This window comes from Octopus bimaculoides, chromosome 3 (genome assembly GCF_046866305.1).
Source record: "Octopus bimaculoides isolate indiv1 chromosome 3, ASM4686630v1, whole genome shotgun sequence".
Lineage (NCBI taxonomy): Eukaryota > Metazoa > Mollusca > Cephalopoda > Octopoda > Octopodidae > Octopus > Octopus bimaculoides.
In genome coordinates this window covers 125,311,250-125,328,859 of record NC_142930.1, presented here as the reverse complement: position 1 = coordinate 125,328,859, position 17,610 = coordinate 125,311,250, and the positions used below count along the sequence as shown (strand labels likewise).

Here is a 17,610-nt window from a genome sequence, read left to right as displayed (position 1 = left end):
TTGTGTTAACAACAAACAAGATGAGGACAAATATTTGTCAATTGTAAACAATGTAAACCAACATTGATTGTCAAGCAGTGTGCGCGAGACAGGTACACAAGCACAAGGACACACACACACACACACACTCACAGAAATGTATATATACATAATGGGCTTCCATAAAGTTTCGTTCTACCAAATTCACTTACAAGGCATTGATCGACCAGGAGCTATAGAACATACTTGTCCAAGGTGTCTTGCAGTGGGATTGAACCGAAACCCACCTGGCTAAAGAACGAACTTCTTAATCACACAGTCATGTCTACGCCTTGTCTTTGAAGTAACAATCCTGTTTCAGCCCTCTTACATTTCCTAAGCGAAGCATAATATTCAACGAAATCCGGCAATTAAAATACTACAATATGTCTGTAAATAATACTTTCAACTTGTAAATTTATAAGTAAGGGAACGAATTTTGCTCGGGGAATGCAAACCCAGGTCCGATGAAGTTTTTCAGGAGAATGTTCAAAGCGTTTTTATTGACCCATGAAAATTTTTGTGGGTGCTCTTGTAACCCTTGCATCTCTTGTTCCCGATCCTATGTGTGGCTTTTGAAACGTTGAAGAATGGGTACTGGTCCCCTAGCAAGACTAAGTTTTGATTTCGTTTGAGTCCTATCTCATTAAAGTATTAGAGAATGCTCGTGGGGTGGGGATGCTGGATGTTTCAACGCCCCAGCCTTGCAATTACCTGCGCTGATGGCATATCTTGGGGTCTCTAAAAAATTTAGAAAGGAACCAATTTCCTCTGACCTGATTATAGCTGAAATACAATGAATGGCGCGCTTGTGCTATCGTTGTGATTATTTATTTATTGGTTTTATTTGCCTTTATTCTTTATATTCCTTTTCCATTTTCTAACTGTTTACTTTTATATTTGACGTAACCACGAATCTGGTCTCCATCATCCTTTGTGTCAATACGCTCTTCAAAACCTTTCCATTAACACTAACCAGTGATACTGGTTGGCACTGACCAATCCTTTTAACATACTTCACCCCTTCCGCAATATACTTCAAAGTGCTCATTATAACTCCTTTCCGGATAGAGAGCCCATTCTAGCCAGCCTTTACCATTTGTAACACAGCATCAACCACCCTCAGTTGCATATCACCCACGTCAAACCTATACAGTGGTTTTATTGGTGTGCTCAAACCTGAGGTCGCCATGAGTGGCTCACTCCATTTCTCATCCGAACATGTGGATTTCAGCTATGCTTCCAGCTCTTATTTCAATACCTTCAGGAATTCGAATGCTCTTTCTGCATGCATCGTCCTCTCAAATACATTTTGGTCTTTATAGAAATCCTTTCACCGTTTCTCTCGGTACTTCCTCTTCTGGAAATGTTATTCTGCCTTTCTCTTGTTTATGAACCTCCCCTTCACATCATCATAGAGCTCTAAACGGCCTGCTTTTATTTCTTCCTGAGCCTTCAACATCTGTCTCCAAAGAATTTTTTTTCTAGGCCTGAAATTCGCCAGCAGACGCCGCTTTCTTCGACAACTTCCATCCCAAATTGTTCGGTTTCCTCTACTCAACATGGACTTGGGGACTTGGCCCCAAATTCTTCCGTTGACCAATATTAACGCAGTTTTAGCACCCTCTGCTTCCCTTCACTTCACTCTTCAATTCCATCTTCATTCATTCTTCGTTTGTAGCTACCCGCTGACGGCTACAACATGAAAACCATCCTCTCTCCCTTCTCTTGTGCAGGGTGAGGGTCTGTAGTATTGTGGTTTGAAACCTAATATAAGGCTAACCGAATCCCGCATTTGCAACCTTTTACTTCCCCATAACCTAGTCTTGGGCACCACAATACCTCTCCACTCACCTTTATACACCCTCTTGCATATCTCGGGAAAATCTTCGGATCCCTGTCCACCACAACTTAAGCGGGAAGACGGTTGCAGTAGACGTTTTGTCAAGGAAGCACACACCCACCAATAGGAGTTAAAACCTCTTTATCATTCCAGTAAGTATCAGAGACAACTGGAGGTACGCTTCGGTCTTATTAGCTGTCATCAGTGAATCATAGACTTCACTGTACTGTAGAGACGAGAGAATCACTGAGTGTAGTATACTGGCAGGTGTGAAATGATGCCATATTTAGATAATTAATTTCTGTGGCTAATTACTCTCTGACGTCACTTACATAAAAACTACAACAATTAACTTCAGTAATTAACCATAGTAATTCATTCGCTAAAATATGTTGTTTCGATCCCAGTGACGACGAATGCGATGACGTCACTATGACGACGAATACGATGAAGTCACTGCTTCGCTGAGGAGACCTAACAAAACGAAAACATGTCCAGAATTGTTTCCCATGTTCCCATGGTCATTGAGCAAACGTTGTCTTTTCTACACCACATAATTTTTCCTAAATAGAAATAATTATAAATTAAGTGTCATTGTGTTTCATCGTTACATTCTGAGTTCAAGTTCCCCCTATTCCAGTTAAAGCCCATAAAAGTGGACTCTGGTACACTCTGCTCCTCACCCATCTCCATAAATGATATGACCCAGTGTCTATATAAGATTTTATTATTGCTAATTGTTTGGTCTTACTGTCGAAAGAAAGCTAACTCCAATGGTTTGCACCACTTAAATGTGTGGACTGGGAGAGACTCTATATCCGTTCCACCTGCAAGAAATAACAGCTAAATTTCCCTTCAATCACATCTTAATGTCTTAAGGAGAGTACGCGCACGTTCTACGATGTGTTCCTAGATACACCGTGAGCTGAAAAGAGATGCCCACGAATGGAACCTTATATATATATATATTACATACATACATATATATATGTGAGTGCATGTGTATATTCATATGTGTATATATATATATATATATATATATATATATATATATATATATATATATATATATATATATACATATGCATATGTGTAGTGGTTATCACATCTGCTTTAGCCTTTATATATTTTTATATTTTTAATCGTTTATATTGAACACTTAATATTTCATCTATTCAATAAGACATATTCCATATATTCAATAAGACATTCAATACTTTATTTCATAGTACCATCCATTTTTATTTTATATTATATATTGTATATTATATTATATATTGTATATTCTATATTCTATATCCCACATTGGTTTTGCAGGAATATAAATAAAACATAAAAAACAGACAGTGTTGGAACTCTTTTAAACAAAATAATATATTCCTCTATACACAATCATACACCCCCCCACTTTTTTTGTATGTATTTTTACTCGCATATATATATATATATATATATATATATATATATATATATATATATATATATATTCATATATGTATGTGTGCATGCATACACATATATTTATACAAGCACCCTCCACACACGTATATGTAAGTAAACACTATCTTCACGATAATTAATACTGTCCATTCTTTCTCATTACCTGTCAACTACCGTGTTAATATTAAAGAACCTTCACTCGTCTTGTAAAAAAAAAAACTGAAAAGCATTATTATTATTTATTTATCATAATTTCCCATCACCACCATTCTCATTTTCCTGTAACGAATAGAATATTTAATTTTTTGTTGAAACTATTTGGTAATTATAACTAAAACAACTATACACACAGCACTTAACCTTGTATCTTTCTCTCTCTTCTTCCCTGCCTGTTTCTACTCGCACTCACTTTCTCCTTTCCTCTTTCTATCTTTCTCGTGTTCTCTCTTCCCCCTCTCTCTGCCTGTCTCTGTTTTTTTTCCTCCCTCTCCTGCTTAGCTGCTTCTTTCACCAAGTAGTAATGTTTTTGTGTTTCGTGTGGCAGTAAAACTTCCAACTCACTTAGCTCTGGTTTCTGTAAGTACTTTCACCGCTTTTATTTATATATAAATAGATAGATATAGATATAATATATGTGATTGCGATTTCGTTGTTTCATTTAAGTTTTGCTTAACCTGTTATAATACTTTAAATCTTGTCAGGTAATTTATAACAACACTCCCCTAGTTTATGTATGTATTCATTTGATAAATTCATTTCTTGCAATAAATATTACTATTAGTAGTAGTAGTATTAAAACCAACTTATTCTAACACTTTGTGTAAAATCTTACAATCTCTAACAATCTTGGTATTTAAAACAACATAATCGATCTTTTATGTAAAAAAAAAAGACAAACTAATTTCAACGAGGTACATACCTCTGCCAATATATAGGTTAAAAGTACAATATTTATGCATTCGACATATATAAATGTTTCACTACACATTGTTCTTTGTTATTTAATTTGATTTTAATCAACTGAAATCTTAAAAACAACGGCTGATAGGGAACGTTTAATTTATATTTTATAAGAAACCTGAACTTTAACTAGACTTCAAACGTTACCTGTGCCAATATATTTATATATATAATGTGTGTGTGTATATATATATATATATATATATATATATATAAATGTGTGTGTGTGTGTGTGTGTGTATAGTAAATATATTATGTGTATGTATGTATATGCAATTTGTTTACATCTTGAGAATTTAGAAAGTTCAGGAGATATAAAATACATCGTTTTGATCGAACTCGAAGTAAATAAAGCTATAAATAACTGTGTGGAACATTGGATTGAGAAACCTCTTAGATGAGAAAAAAAAAAGTCTTCGACTCTCGATTCCTCCATTCTTCTTTTTCTTCATTCTAGTCATCTCTTCCACGTAATCATTTATTTCGTCACTTTTTAAACGACAGCCAAATGTTTTAAGCAATTATATATAAATACATATAGACACACACTGCTCACACCCACACACGAAAACGGCGACCAGTTCCTTAATATTACACCTTTCTAATACATCAGTCATATCCATTCTTGATTTTATCTCTTCGCCACGATCTCTCTCCCACTATCTATCACACAGACACAGAAATATGTATGTATACACACTCATTATATATATATAGATAATACATACATACACACATATAGATACGCACACGTCCGTTTTAGTTGTAGTTCTTATATTTTTATTATGGTAATTGAAAGCAAATCCTCTTCATTTAGAATATATATTTTTCATTCTCTCTCTGTCTGTCATTAATAATGATAATAATCTACAGTTATACATGCGCGTGTTTGTATGTATGTTATATATATATAGTGTGTGCGTGCGCGCGTATGAAGTAGTACATCGCTAATATAATGCACACACCAGACACATGTCCATTTCGCCTCCACACATGACAAATGCTGTCGTTTCCATGTTTTTTTTTCTTTTTTGGAAAAGCACGAACACACATACACTCTCTCTCCTATATATATATATATATGTATATGTATGTGTATAAAGTGGCACACCGCTGTATTTAAATACACTCCAACACATGTTTATTCCGCCTCCTCCCTTCCACCATATATGTATATATTTGATTACGTAAATTTTAATTCTTTAAAGACTAATTTAACTTTTGTATATGAACCAAAAGCGAAAAGAAAAAGAAAGAAAGCTTAATTCCTCTAATTAAACACAATTAGTTCTATCTATCTATCTAGCTACAAATAGATAGATAGATTTGTCGTTTGTCTTTTCTTCTCAGTCACACGAAAACAATTGGTATGGAAATGTAATTGACAACGGATTTTGTATTTACTTCATTCTGCCTTTTCATTGCTTTCAATTTTCCCATCGTATGCGGCTAATAAATCTCTTTTCTGTATAATAGAGTAAAAGATATATAACGGTATGCGTTTACAAAAGCGTCGAGCAGAGTGAAACCTTTTTGATTTGTAAGCTTTTGTAGGTGGTTAAAAATTGCATTGTAGTGAGTAAAAGCATTATTTAATTTTTTTTAGCATACATGTAGAAACAGTGAAATTATAACATTTAATTGGTTTAATTATACGTTATGAGCGGTTGAAAAACGAAACTTAGCATTCAGTTCCTTTCAGTTGAATATTTTGACATGGCGAAATTACAAAATAAATTTGATACTTTCGTTTTGCTTATTAAAAGCTTCACGAAAACGTCACGTTCGCCGACGCTATTGTATACTCTTAACACAACATTAAGAATCTCGTAACATTACGTAGATGTGGAATTAACCAAACAAACAAAATACGTAAATCTTGTTGTCAGTGGTGACATTTGCTTATATAATAAATGTAGAAACGTGCTTGATATATTTGTAAGATATACAGGAAATATCAACACCGAGACAGATATAAAAGTATAAAAACTTTCTTCAGCCTTTTTAGAATATAACTATATGTTATTCTTTTTCCCTTTTTTTTTTTTTTTGACGACCGTATCCCGAAGTGAACCATTTAGATGTCATTAATACGGACGACAATACCTTAGTGTTATTATTTTTAACACTCACATCTACCCTGTGTATATTCCAATCATGACTAACCTGTCTTTTGAAAGATATCTCTGACTACACTACCGAATGTGTACTTTCTGTATTTAAACTCGGTGTGGTGTGATCTAAGTGAAATTTGCCTGCTATTTCTTGCAGGCCGGTTAACCGTAGAGGATCGCTTGGTGGCTCCAACAACGTGGAATGCAGCTAAATATTTGAAATTATTCACACTACACCGTCGTTATCATTGTTTATTTAAGAATGTCAAAGCATTATCCTGCTCTGAATTTAACTGAATAGTTCTGAGAATCGTGATAATATTAATATATTTTTGTATCAGTTTATGGCCTGAATGAAAGAAGTATGTAGCGGTGAGGTAATTGTGCTCTCATTCGCACAACTCTGTCCATTGTATGGCTAGGCGAAATGTGAGTGGGTGAGTGAACTGGTCGCTTATTCATCAAAAGGTGTCCTGGTATTTTGTTATTTGTCTTTGTGTTTCATTTTCGTTGTCCCCATCCATTTCCTCTCTCTCCCTGTGTGTGTGTGTATAAGCATGGCTGTACGGTAAGAAGTTTGCTTCCCAACCACATGATTCTGGGTTCAGTCCCATTGCAAGTGTCTTCTACAATGGCCTCAGGCCAACCAAAGCCTTGTGTTCAGTCCCATTGCATAGTACCTTGGGCAAGTGTCTTCTACAATGGCCTCAGACCAACCAAAGCCTTGTGAGAGGATTTGGTAAATGGAAACTAAAAAAAAAAAAAAACCTATTGTATATACAGGGCCGGCTCAAGGTACAGGCAACTCAGGCAGTCGCCTGGGGTGCCATGTTCTGGGGGGTGACAAAGACAAGGAAATTTCCACAACCGTAGGCTTGTACACGCTGAAGTTCAGCTTGCCCGGGGCGCCAACAACGCTAGGGTCGGCCCTGCGTACATATGTATGTACGTGCATCTTTGTGTCTGTATGACAACCGGTGTTGGTGTGTTTAATCTCCATGACATAATGGTTCAACAAAAGAGACCGATAGAATAAGTACCAGGTTTGAAGAAAAATACTGGGGTCAATTCATTAGACTGAAATTCTTCAGAGGTGGTGCCCCGGCATGGCTGCAGTCATGACTGAAACAAGTGAAAGATAAAAGTGTGAAAAAAAAAAGCCTCTTAAAAGCTACATTAGTAACTTAAGGACTTAGAGTTTCATACTAAAGCGCATACATATACATACAAGCTGGCAAACCTGATTATAAAGCTCTACATGCATGAATAAATGCTAAACAATAACATAACCGAAAAATTTAATCGCTAGAAGTTTTCCATAACAACTTTCCGTTACAAACTAACATACACTCCTAACCTTTTTGATACCAACCTGGCTGAAACTGGCCCTGTAATACAAATGTCTTGCTTCCATAAGTTTTGAATGAAAATTTTCCACCAAACCTTAGTCATAATTTATGTTCCTAGCACTAGCTTAATGATAACTAAGTTATTTTACTAAATTCTTTGTTATATTTAAAGTAATTGAAAGAAACACTAAACATCTCAAAATAAATAAATACAGTAACGAAAGGGTTAATTATCAAACAAGTCTCAGCTTACCCTAGAAAATATTAACTAAACAGTGATTATATAAAACTAAGATGAACTCAAATGTACCACAGTTCAATGATGCCTTAGCTGGCTGAAACTTCGAAGTCACTGTCAATAATATTCTTGTTAAAGAAGAATAAATTTATGCTCTACTATTAAGTAATCCTTCAGTTTAACGTAAAACTGTTTTTGTTCAGGAGTGACTGTGTGGTAAGTAGCTTGGTTACGAACCACATGGTTCCAGGTTCAGTCCCACTGTGTAGCACCTTGGGCGAGTGTCTTCTACTATAGCCATGGGCTGACCAAAAGCCTTGTGAGTGGATTTGGGAGGCGGAAACTGAAAGAAGCCCATCGTATATATGTATGTATGTATATATATATATATATATATATATATATATTATATATATACACACACATATGTGTGTCTGTGTTTGTCCCCCTGCCATCTGATGTTGGTGTATTTACGTCCTCGTAACTTAGCACTTTGGTAAAAAGAGATCAGTAGAATAAGTACTAGGCTTACGAAGAATAAGTTCTGGGGTCGATTTGTTTGACTAAAGGCGGTGTTCCAGCATGGCCACAAATGACTGAAACAAATAAAAGAATAACAGAATACAAAACATAAAGCAGACATTTGTGTGTGTGTGAGGGTGCCTGGCCTAGTGGTTAGGGTGTTGCACTCATGATAATGAGCTCAGAGTTTCAGTCCCTGGACCAAGAAGTGTATCGTACTTTTAAGCAGATCACTTCATCTCTCATTGCTCTGCAATCACTTCCGCACCTGTTCTGCGAAGAATCCTGATGTAGACTAGTGCATTTCCCTATAACTCATCTCTTTGACAGAATTGCAGTCAACTGTGGGTCAACGAAGGGTCATGATTGGGCACTTGGCATCTATAACATGGTCAGGTGTTCATATGTTTTTACTAGGTGGGCAGCGCCATTGGTGATATGTCAAGTGGTGTACCCCTTAAAGCTGTGATTCTGAAACTAATTTTGGCCCCTTCCTTCATGTTCTAACCCAGTGTTTCCCAACCATTTTGTTACCCATGAACCCTTTTGGTTCCTATTTTCCTTAAGTGGATCCTTGTAATCATTCAATGTTTAAAAAAAGCCTGTTGTATTTCCATAATTAAATATTATTAATAATTGTATTAAAATATTTTGTGTATATGTTTGTGTCTGTGTTTGTCCCCCCCCCCCCAATCATCACCTGACAACCGATGTTGGTGTGTTTACACCCCCGTAACTTAGCACTTTGGTCGATTTGCTCGACTAAAGGCGGTGCTCCAGCATGGCCGCAGTGAAATGACTGAACAAGTAAAAGAGTTATATATATATATATATATATATATATATATATATGTGTGTGTGTATGTATATATTTGTTTGTGTTTGTTCACCCACCATCGCTCGACAACCGATGTTGGTGTGTTTACATCCCTGTAACTTAGCAGTTCGGCAAAGGAGGCTGATAGAATAAGTACCAGGCTTACAAAGAATAAGTCCTGGGGTCAACTTGCTCAACTAAAGGTGGTGCTCCAGCATGGCTGCAGTCAGATGACTGAAACAAGTAAAAGAATAACTGATTTATTGCAGATAAATTTTAACAACAAAATTTTATATGGATCCCCAAAGGCCATATAAACCCCTGCTCTAACCTTTTGTCACTTAGTATAAAGCTTCTTTTCTCAACTCAATCAAAGGGATTTTAGTTTTGCAAGGTCCAGGGAGACCTAGCACTCGGTACACTTTGTGGAGTAGTGGGCCTTAGGAAGGGCATGAAAACCATGCCAAAGTAGACAATGGAGCGTCACATATTCGTCTGTTCTGTGGGATCCTGTCAAACTGTCCAATCCATGCCAGCATGGAAGACAGATGTTAAAAGATGCTGATGGCATTTTTTTTTCTCTTCTGCTCTTTCTGTAGAATTTGTAACCATAAAATTTCTTCCTTTACGCCGTAGTGTTGGACGCACTTAATAACCATCTTAATTTTATTGAACATGGCAATTTATCTAGTCCATTGTCATCCCCCAGAGCCACAATTGCCCCTGTTTATTTTAATTCCTGTTATCGAGGCTTAGTGGTGTACAAGGGAGAGTGGTGATATTTTTGTGGAGATTCTAGCATTGATAAAGATCAGTTCAACAACTTGGTCTAGAAGGCATTCAGCCAACATACAATCAGCACTGGATTAACCATTAAGCAAAATAAGCACGTGCTATAATATTATTCAGAATGTTTTATCTCTACCAGTTATAGAAGCAGATGTGTTACGTAAGATTAACTTTGTGGATTTGATCAAAGACCTTCCAGTTTAAAAAAGTAGGAGAAAACTTTTTATATATAAAGCAAAAGTTTACAAAGATGAACCAGCGTTGCCTTCTAGCACTTGTGCTGGTGGCACGTTAGAAAATCATTCAAGCAAGGTCATTGTCAGTGCCGCTGGACTGGCTCCCGTGCAGGTGGCATGTAAAAAACACCTTTTTGAGTGTGCCCGTTGCCAGTACCGTGTGACTGGCCCTTGTGCCAGTGGCATGTAAAAGCACCCACTACACTCTCGGAGTGGTTGGCATTAGGAAGGGCATCCAGATGTAGAAACTCTGCCAGATCAGATTGGAGCCTGCTGCAGCCTTCTGGCTTGCCAGTCCTCAGTCAAATCGTCCAACCCATGCTAGCATGGAAAGCGGACGTTAAACGATGATAATGATGATGATGATTTTACTGTTAGTTTTGTTTTATTTTGAAAAATAAAAATTTATTTTCTGGTTTATAATAGTTTATATTTTGAAGTTCATATTTATGGGAGCACCAAAAAAATCCTTGAAGTGTTTAGGGCCTTTGTGGGTCTTCATCTGGCCCTGCATACTACAAATAACTTCAAAAAGACCTCTTTCCTTTAGGGTTAGGCATATTTATACTGCCAGCTGGTCCTGTCCATGATGCATGTAGAGTGACATAGTCCACAGCCATGCTGCACACACTCATGTCTGAACAATGCTGACATCAACAGAAATGTCAAACAGCTGTTGTTACATGTAGGACACATCTGGCCATTAGTCAAGTCCAGCTTATCATCATCATTGTTTAATGTCTGTTTTCCATGCTGGGATGGGTTGGACGGTTTGACTGAGGTCTGGAGAGCCAGTGGCTGCACCAGGCTCCAATCTGATCTGGCAATGTTTCTACAGTTGAATGCTCTTCCTAATGCCAACCACTCTGAGAGTGTAGTGGGTACTTGTTATGTGCCACCGGCACAGGAGCCAGTCAGGCGGGCCTGGCATCGATCATGTTCAGACAGTGCTTTTTACATGCCACCGGCACAAGAGCCAGCCAGGTGGTACTAGCATTGGCCACAATCGGTTGGTGCTTTTTACTTGCCACTGGCATGGGAGCCAGTCAAGCAAACCTGGCATTTGGATGGTGCTTTTTACGTTTGGATGGTGCTTTTTACATGGCACGGGAGCCAGTCTGGGGGTACTGGCATCAGCCATGTTTGGTTGGTGCTTTTTATGTGTCACCAGCACAGGAGCCAGTCAGACGGGTCTGGCATCAGCCATGATTGGATAGTGTTTTTTACGTGCCACCAGCACGGGAGCCAGTCAGAAGGTACTGGCATCGGCCACGATTGGTTGGTGCTTTTTACGTGTCACTGGCACGGGAGCCAGTCATGGGATACTGGCATCGGCCATGATTGGTTGGTGCTTTTTATGTGCCACCGGCACGGGAGCCAGTCAGGCGGGCCTGGTATCAGCCATGATTGGATGGTGCTTTTTACGTGCCACCAGCACAGGAGCCAGTCAGAGGGTACTGGCATCGGCCATGATCAGTTGGTGCTTTTGCCAGTCATAATAATCTTTTATGCTGTAAGCACAAGGCCTGGAATTTTGAGAGAAGGGGATAATCAATGTAACAGACCCTAGTACACAACTGGTACTTATTTTATCAACCCTGAAGGCATGAAAGGCAAAGTCGACTTCAGTGGGATTTGAACTCAGAACATTAAGACAGACAAAATGCTGCTAAGCATTTTGCCCAGCATGCTAATGATTCTGCCAGCTTGTCACCTTTTTATTGTCAATATTTATGAATATTATCCTTTGACCTTTTCTGTGTTTGAAGCTTTTGAAGGTTTTGTTATGACAGCCAATCTTGACAGCTCAGTAAAAATATTTAAAAGTCATTATGTCTATTTACTTGTTATATTCTCAGTTAATTAATTTTCTTTTTTTTGTTTTGTTAATTTCAGCAATAATGAGTTGGTGTGAAGATATCTCTCTATTGTAATATCAATATCGAAATAAGCAGAGAAAAAAGTGAAAATGAAAGGTGCTAAGGGCCAACGCAAGTTAGTGAAAGCTAACATTGCAGACGGTTCTACCATCATTGTTAAACATCCACAACCAAAACACAGTAACCAAATAAATTCCAAATCTAAAAAGGAGCCAAATAATCTGAGAACCTCCACTGCTTTTAACAACCCTCAACCAGAACAGGGTATGGATTTGTCTGTGGTGCCAAATAATTCCCATCCGTCCTCATCTTCCAGTAGTTCTATTGTCTATACAAAAGCTAAGAGATACTCAACAGAGCCTCTGTCAGACTCACTAAATTCCAGTGGACAATTACAGGTAAGTGTTCATTTATTCAGCTTGGTAATGAAGGGCTTATATCATATCATCATTATCATCTTTTTAACACTCACTTTCCCATGTTTGCCTGGTTCAAATGGAATTTGTTGAGGAGTTTCCACAGCTAGATGCCCTTGTCACCAACCCTCACCTGTTCCAAGTAAAGACACCTAAAACACACCCACTACACCCTCAGAGTGGTTGGCGTTAGGAAGGGCATCCAGCGGTAGAAACCTTGCCAGATCAGATTGGAGCCTGGTGCAGCCGCTGGCTTTCCAGATCTCAGTCAAACCATCCAACCCATGCCAGCATGGAAAACGAACATTAAACGATGATGAGGATGATGATGATGATGATGATGTGTGTGTATTTTGTGAATTGGTTGTAAACAAACGCTTCACTAATGGTATCATTTGCTTGCTGTCTCCCACAAAAACATTTCTTCGTTTCTTGACATGTTGCAAACAAAAAGCCTCATTTTTGTGACATTTGTTTCCTGTTATCTACAGGAGCTTATCTAAGCTGTTTTGTTGCTTGATTGACTGGGAGATTATTACCTCACTTGCACACAAGTAAGGGTTAGCAATAGGAAGAGCATCCACATATAGAAAACTCAACTCCAGCATATTCGCATTAGGTCCATGCAGGCATGAAAAATATACACATTAAAACATGAGGATAATATACACACACAACTCTTTTACTTGTTTCAGTCATTTGACTTTGGCCATGCTGAGCACTGCCTTTAGTCGAGCAAATCGATCCCAGGACTTATTCTTTGGATGCCTAGTACTTATTCTATCAGTCTCTTTTGCCGAACTGCTAAGTTACAGGGACGTAAACACACCACCATCAGGTGTCAAGCGGTGTTGGGAGGACAAACACAGACACACAAACATATATACACACATACATATGTATATATACACATATATACGGCAGTCTTCTTTCAGTTTCGTCTACCAAATCCACTGACAAGGCTTTGGCCGGCCTGAGGCTATAGTAGAAGACACTTGCCCAAGGTGCCATGCAGTGGGACTGAACCCAGAACCATGTGGTTGGTAAGCAAGCTACTTACCACACAGCCACTCCTGTGGGAAAAGAAACAATAAAAAAATGAAGACGAAAGAACAGATGCAGCAGACCAGCGTGTGACTGCTGCCACTCGCTGTGATGGGCAGGCAAAATAGATGGTGAGGACCTGGTGGATGCAGGAGAGGAAGGAAGGAGGATGAAGAGAAAATGAAATGCTCATGGAGCTGCAAAGCGTACGACACCATCACATCATCATCATTTAACATTCGCTTTCCTTACTGGCATGAGTGAATGGTTTGACAGGGAACTGGTGATCTGTCAGACTGTGTCCTGTGTCAAGCTCTGGTGTCAGCTTCAACTGGACGCTCTTCCTTATGCCAACTACTTTACAGAGCACACTGGGTGCTTTTTTTGTGCCAACTGCACTAGTGAAATTGCCATGCAATCTGTAAGGCATAAAAGGGCCGGTAGCACGTAAAAAGCACCATTCAAACGTGGCTGTTGTCAGTGCCGCCTGACTGGCTCCTGTGCCTGTAGCACATAAAAAGCACAGTCCACACATGGCCGATGTCAGTGCCCCTGACTGGCTCCTGTGCCAGTGGCATGTAAAAAGCACCCACTACACTCGGAGTGGTTGGCGTTAGGAAGGGCATCCAGCTGTAGAAACCTTGCCAGATCAGATTGGAGCTTGGTGTGGCCTCCTGGTTTGCCAGTCCCCAGCCAAGCCGTCCAACCCATGCCAGCATGGAAAGCAGACGTTAAGCGATGATGATGATGAAAAGTACAGAGAGAATGGAAAGGGGAAAAAGCTCACACACCCCCTACCACACACACACATGCATGTGGCTGAGCACTCAACAGACACGTGTACCCTTAACATAGTTCTCGGGGAGATTCAGCGTGACATAGTGTGTGACAAGGCTGGCCCTTTGAAATACAGGTACAACAGAAACAGGAAGAAAGAGTGAGAAAAAACTGTGGTGAAAGAGTATGGCAGGGTTTGCCACCACCCCCTACCGGAGCCTTGTGGAGTTTTAGGTGTTTTCGCTCAATAAACACTCACAACGCTCAGTCTGAGAATCGAAATCGCGATCCTATGACTGCAAGTCCACTGCCCTAACTGCTTTATATATATATATATATATATATATATATATATATATATATACAAACCACTTTAACATTCTTTCCTTATTTATGGTTTGAAAATATTTTTTTATTGTTTTATTTTATTTGATTTTGGTATTAGTTTTAGTTTTATGATATTTAATTTTTCTTTGACTTTCATGTCCAACCAATGATTCTGACGTGTGTGGTTTGGAAGTGTCGGCTTAGACTGTTTGAGTGTGTTGCTTGATTTTCTAGGTTAGACCCCGCTTAGCATGTTATCTTCACTAAGGGATCCAGGTGGGTTGATGGCTCATGTTGGTCAACCACATGCCACTGGCACCAGTGAAGTCACTAACTCAAAATTCCTGTTGGATGAGATTCCTCAACTGAGTTGGGATGCAATATCAAGGGAGGAGGCTTTGTGCCAGGTGTTGAGAGGCTAAAGTATAAAGGGAAGGGATGTGTCTTGTTGTAGAGGAGATATATGGTAACCCCAGCAGAGAAGGGAGAAAAGCTGGTGGGGATGAAGTACTAGGACATACTCTCATACAAGAAGATGGATTAAGAGAGAACGGGGACAAGGGATCAAGGATAGGCGGATGGGTAAGTTCACAAGACTATGAAAGGAGAGTGACAGACGGTAGAGATGAGGAAAGAAGTGAATAGAGTGAGTGGTGAATGTGGGTGGAGGTGTGGTGAATCTCAGGGTGGGGTGGAGGGTATGTGGCAAAACATAAAAAGGTGAGGTGGGGTGGTGTACAGAAAACAGTATAAGAAAACCAAAGTCTTCATAGTAAAGTTTATTCCTTTCTCTTCTATTTTCCAGAGAGTTTTAAAACCTGTGAATGTGGTCGATCCATTGATGGCAACCAGTGTTGATATGACAGTTAGTACTAATAATTTGGATGGAGGCAACCATTCTAATACCAGTGCTGGAGAAACTTTGAGTGGTTCTGTGATACCATCTTCCATTTCCCACCTTGATTTAATCAATGGACCAAAATGTTGGAGAGATTCTTGTAATGATGAAAAGAAATATTTCCAACGAGAGATTGATTCATTAAGATCCCAGCTAGATGTTCAAGTACAGGTAAGAAAGAATTTCATTTGCTAATCAGTACTTAAATTCTCTGTAATTAAATTGATATATTTGATGTATGTAAGCACAGGTGTGATTGTGTGGTTAAGAAATTTACTTCCCATGCACATGGTTCTTGGTTCATTCTCACTGCATGACATCTTTGACAAGTGTCTTCTGTAAATCTTGGCCGACCAAAGCCTTGTGAGTAAATTTGGTAGACAGAAACTGAGTGAGAGAAGGTGACGAGCTGGCAGAAACATTAGCACGCTGGGCGAAATGCTTAGTGGTATTTTCACCTGTCGCTACGTTCTGAGTTCAAATTCCACCGAGGTCGACTTTGCCTTTCATCCTTTCGGGGGCGATAAATTAAGTACCAGTTACACACTGGGGTCGATGTAATCCTTTTGTCTGTCCTTGTTTGTCCCCTCTATGTTTAGCCCCTTGTGGGCAGGAAAGAAATAAGAAACTGAGTGAGAGAAACCAGTCATAAGTGTGTGTTTTCAGTATCATCATCATTTAATGTCTGTTTTCCATGCTGGCATGAGTTGGATGGTTTGCCAGGAGCTGACCAGACTCCAGTTGTCTGTTGTGGCATGGTTTTTACAGCTGGATGCCTTTCCTAATGCCAACCACTTTACAAAGTGTGCTGCTTGCTTATGTATACTTATGTATATATGTGTGTTTGTGTCTCTTTGTCTCGACACTGTGTGGTTGTTATAAATGAGTCACACAGTGTCATTAATTTCTAGTAATCTGTGGAAACATGTCTGGTCATGGGGAAATATTCCATTCCACCTTTGCTCTCAAGCATATTGGGCAGCAAGTTGATACCACTGGTTTCTCTTGACTGCAGTTATGAATGTTCTGCATTACATAGCTTTCAGTTTTCTTCTGGACACCAATGGTGTCTGTTTGAAATTCATAACTGTTGGCAACAGTAAAAAAATCTGCTTCAATAAACAGCCTAACCCCAGTGGAAAAGTGGATGTTAAAACAATGAGGATGATGATGATGATGAGGAGGAGGATGGCAGCAGTGATGATGATCCTAGTTCTTAATTGCAATCAGTATATTGACACAAACTTAACTAGTGCTGGTGATGGTACCATGTAAAAAGCACCAATTTCACTCTGTAAAGTGGTTGATGTTGGGAAGGGCATCCAGTTGTAAAAACCATGTGGAAACCGACTATGGAACCTGGTATAGCCCCTGGCCTTGCCAGCCCTTAGCCTTGCTAGCTCCTGGCTCTGCCAGCTCCTGGCTTTGCCAGCTCCTGGCTTTGCCAGCTCCTTGCCTCGCCAGCCCTTTCCCTCGCCAGCCCTTTCCCTCGCCAGTCCTTGGCCTCGACAGCTCCTGGCCTCACCACCCCTTGGCCTCGCCAGCTCCTGGCTTTAGCAGCTCCTGGCCTCGCCAGCCCTTGACCTTGCCAGCCCTTGGCCTTGCCAACTCCTGGCCTTACCAGTTCCTGTCTAACCATCCAACCCACACTAGCATGGAAGTAGACATTAAGTTTTGAGACCATGGCTGCCAAAGTCAATAAAGCACCATCTTGCTGCTAGCTGACTTCTTGCAGTTGTACTTAATCCATCTAACAGATAATCCATGGTGTGTGTTACTTAACTAACCATAATTAAATCACTTCCCAATCACATGGTTTTAAGTTCAGTCCTCACTCCTACATCTTGGGCAAGTGTCTTTTACTGTAGCCGCTAGCTGACCAAAGCCTTGTGTGTGAATTTGGTCGATGGAAACTAAATGAAGCCCATCAGTATATGTCATC

General features: G+C 39.3%; 1 protein-coding gene across 4 annotated transcripts in view; it reads left to right on the top strand.

Moving 5' to 3' along the window:
• Positions 1–3,740: 3,740 nt before the first annotated feature.
• The window catches only part of LOC106875882 (golgin-45), a 50,644-nt gene continuing 36,774 nt past the window's right edge, over positions 3,741–17,610 (top strand). For all 4 annotated transcript variants that reach the window (XM_014924182.3, XM_014924186.3, XM_014924184.3 and 1 more), the window contains exons 1-3: positions 3,741–3,877; positions 12,223–12,604; positions 15,576–15,839. In XM_014924182.3, the coding sequence (XP_014779668.1) occupies positions 12,296–12,604; positions 15,576–15,839 (573 nt within the window). In that variant the 5' untranslated portion in view covers positions 3,741–3,877; positions 12,223–12,295. The remainder of the gene's footprint in view (positions 3,878–12,222; positions 12,605–15,575; positions 15,840–17,610) is intronic.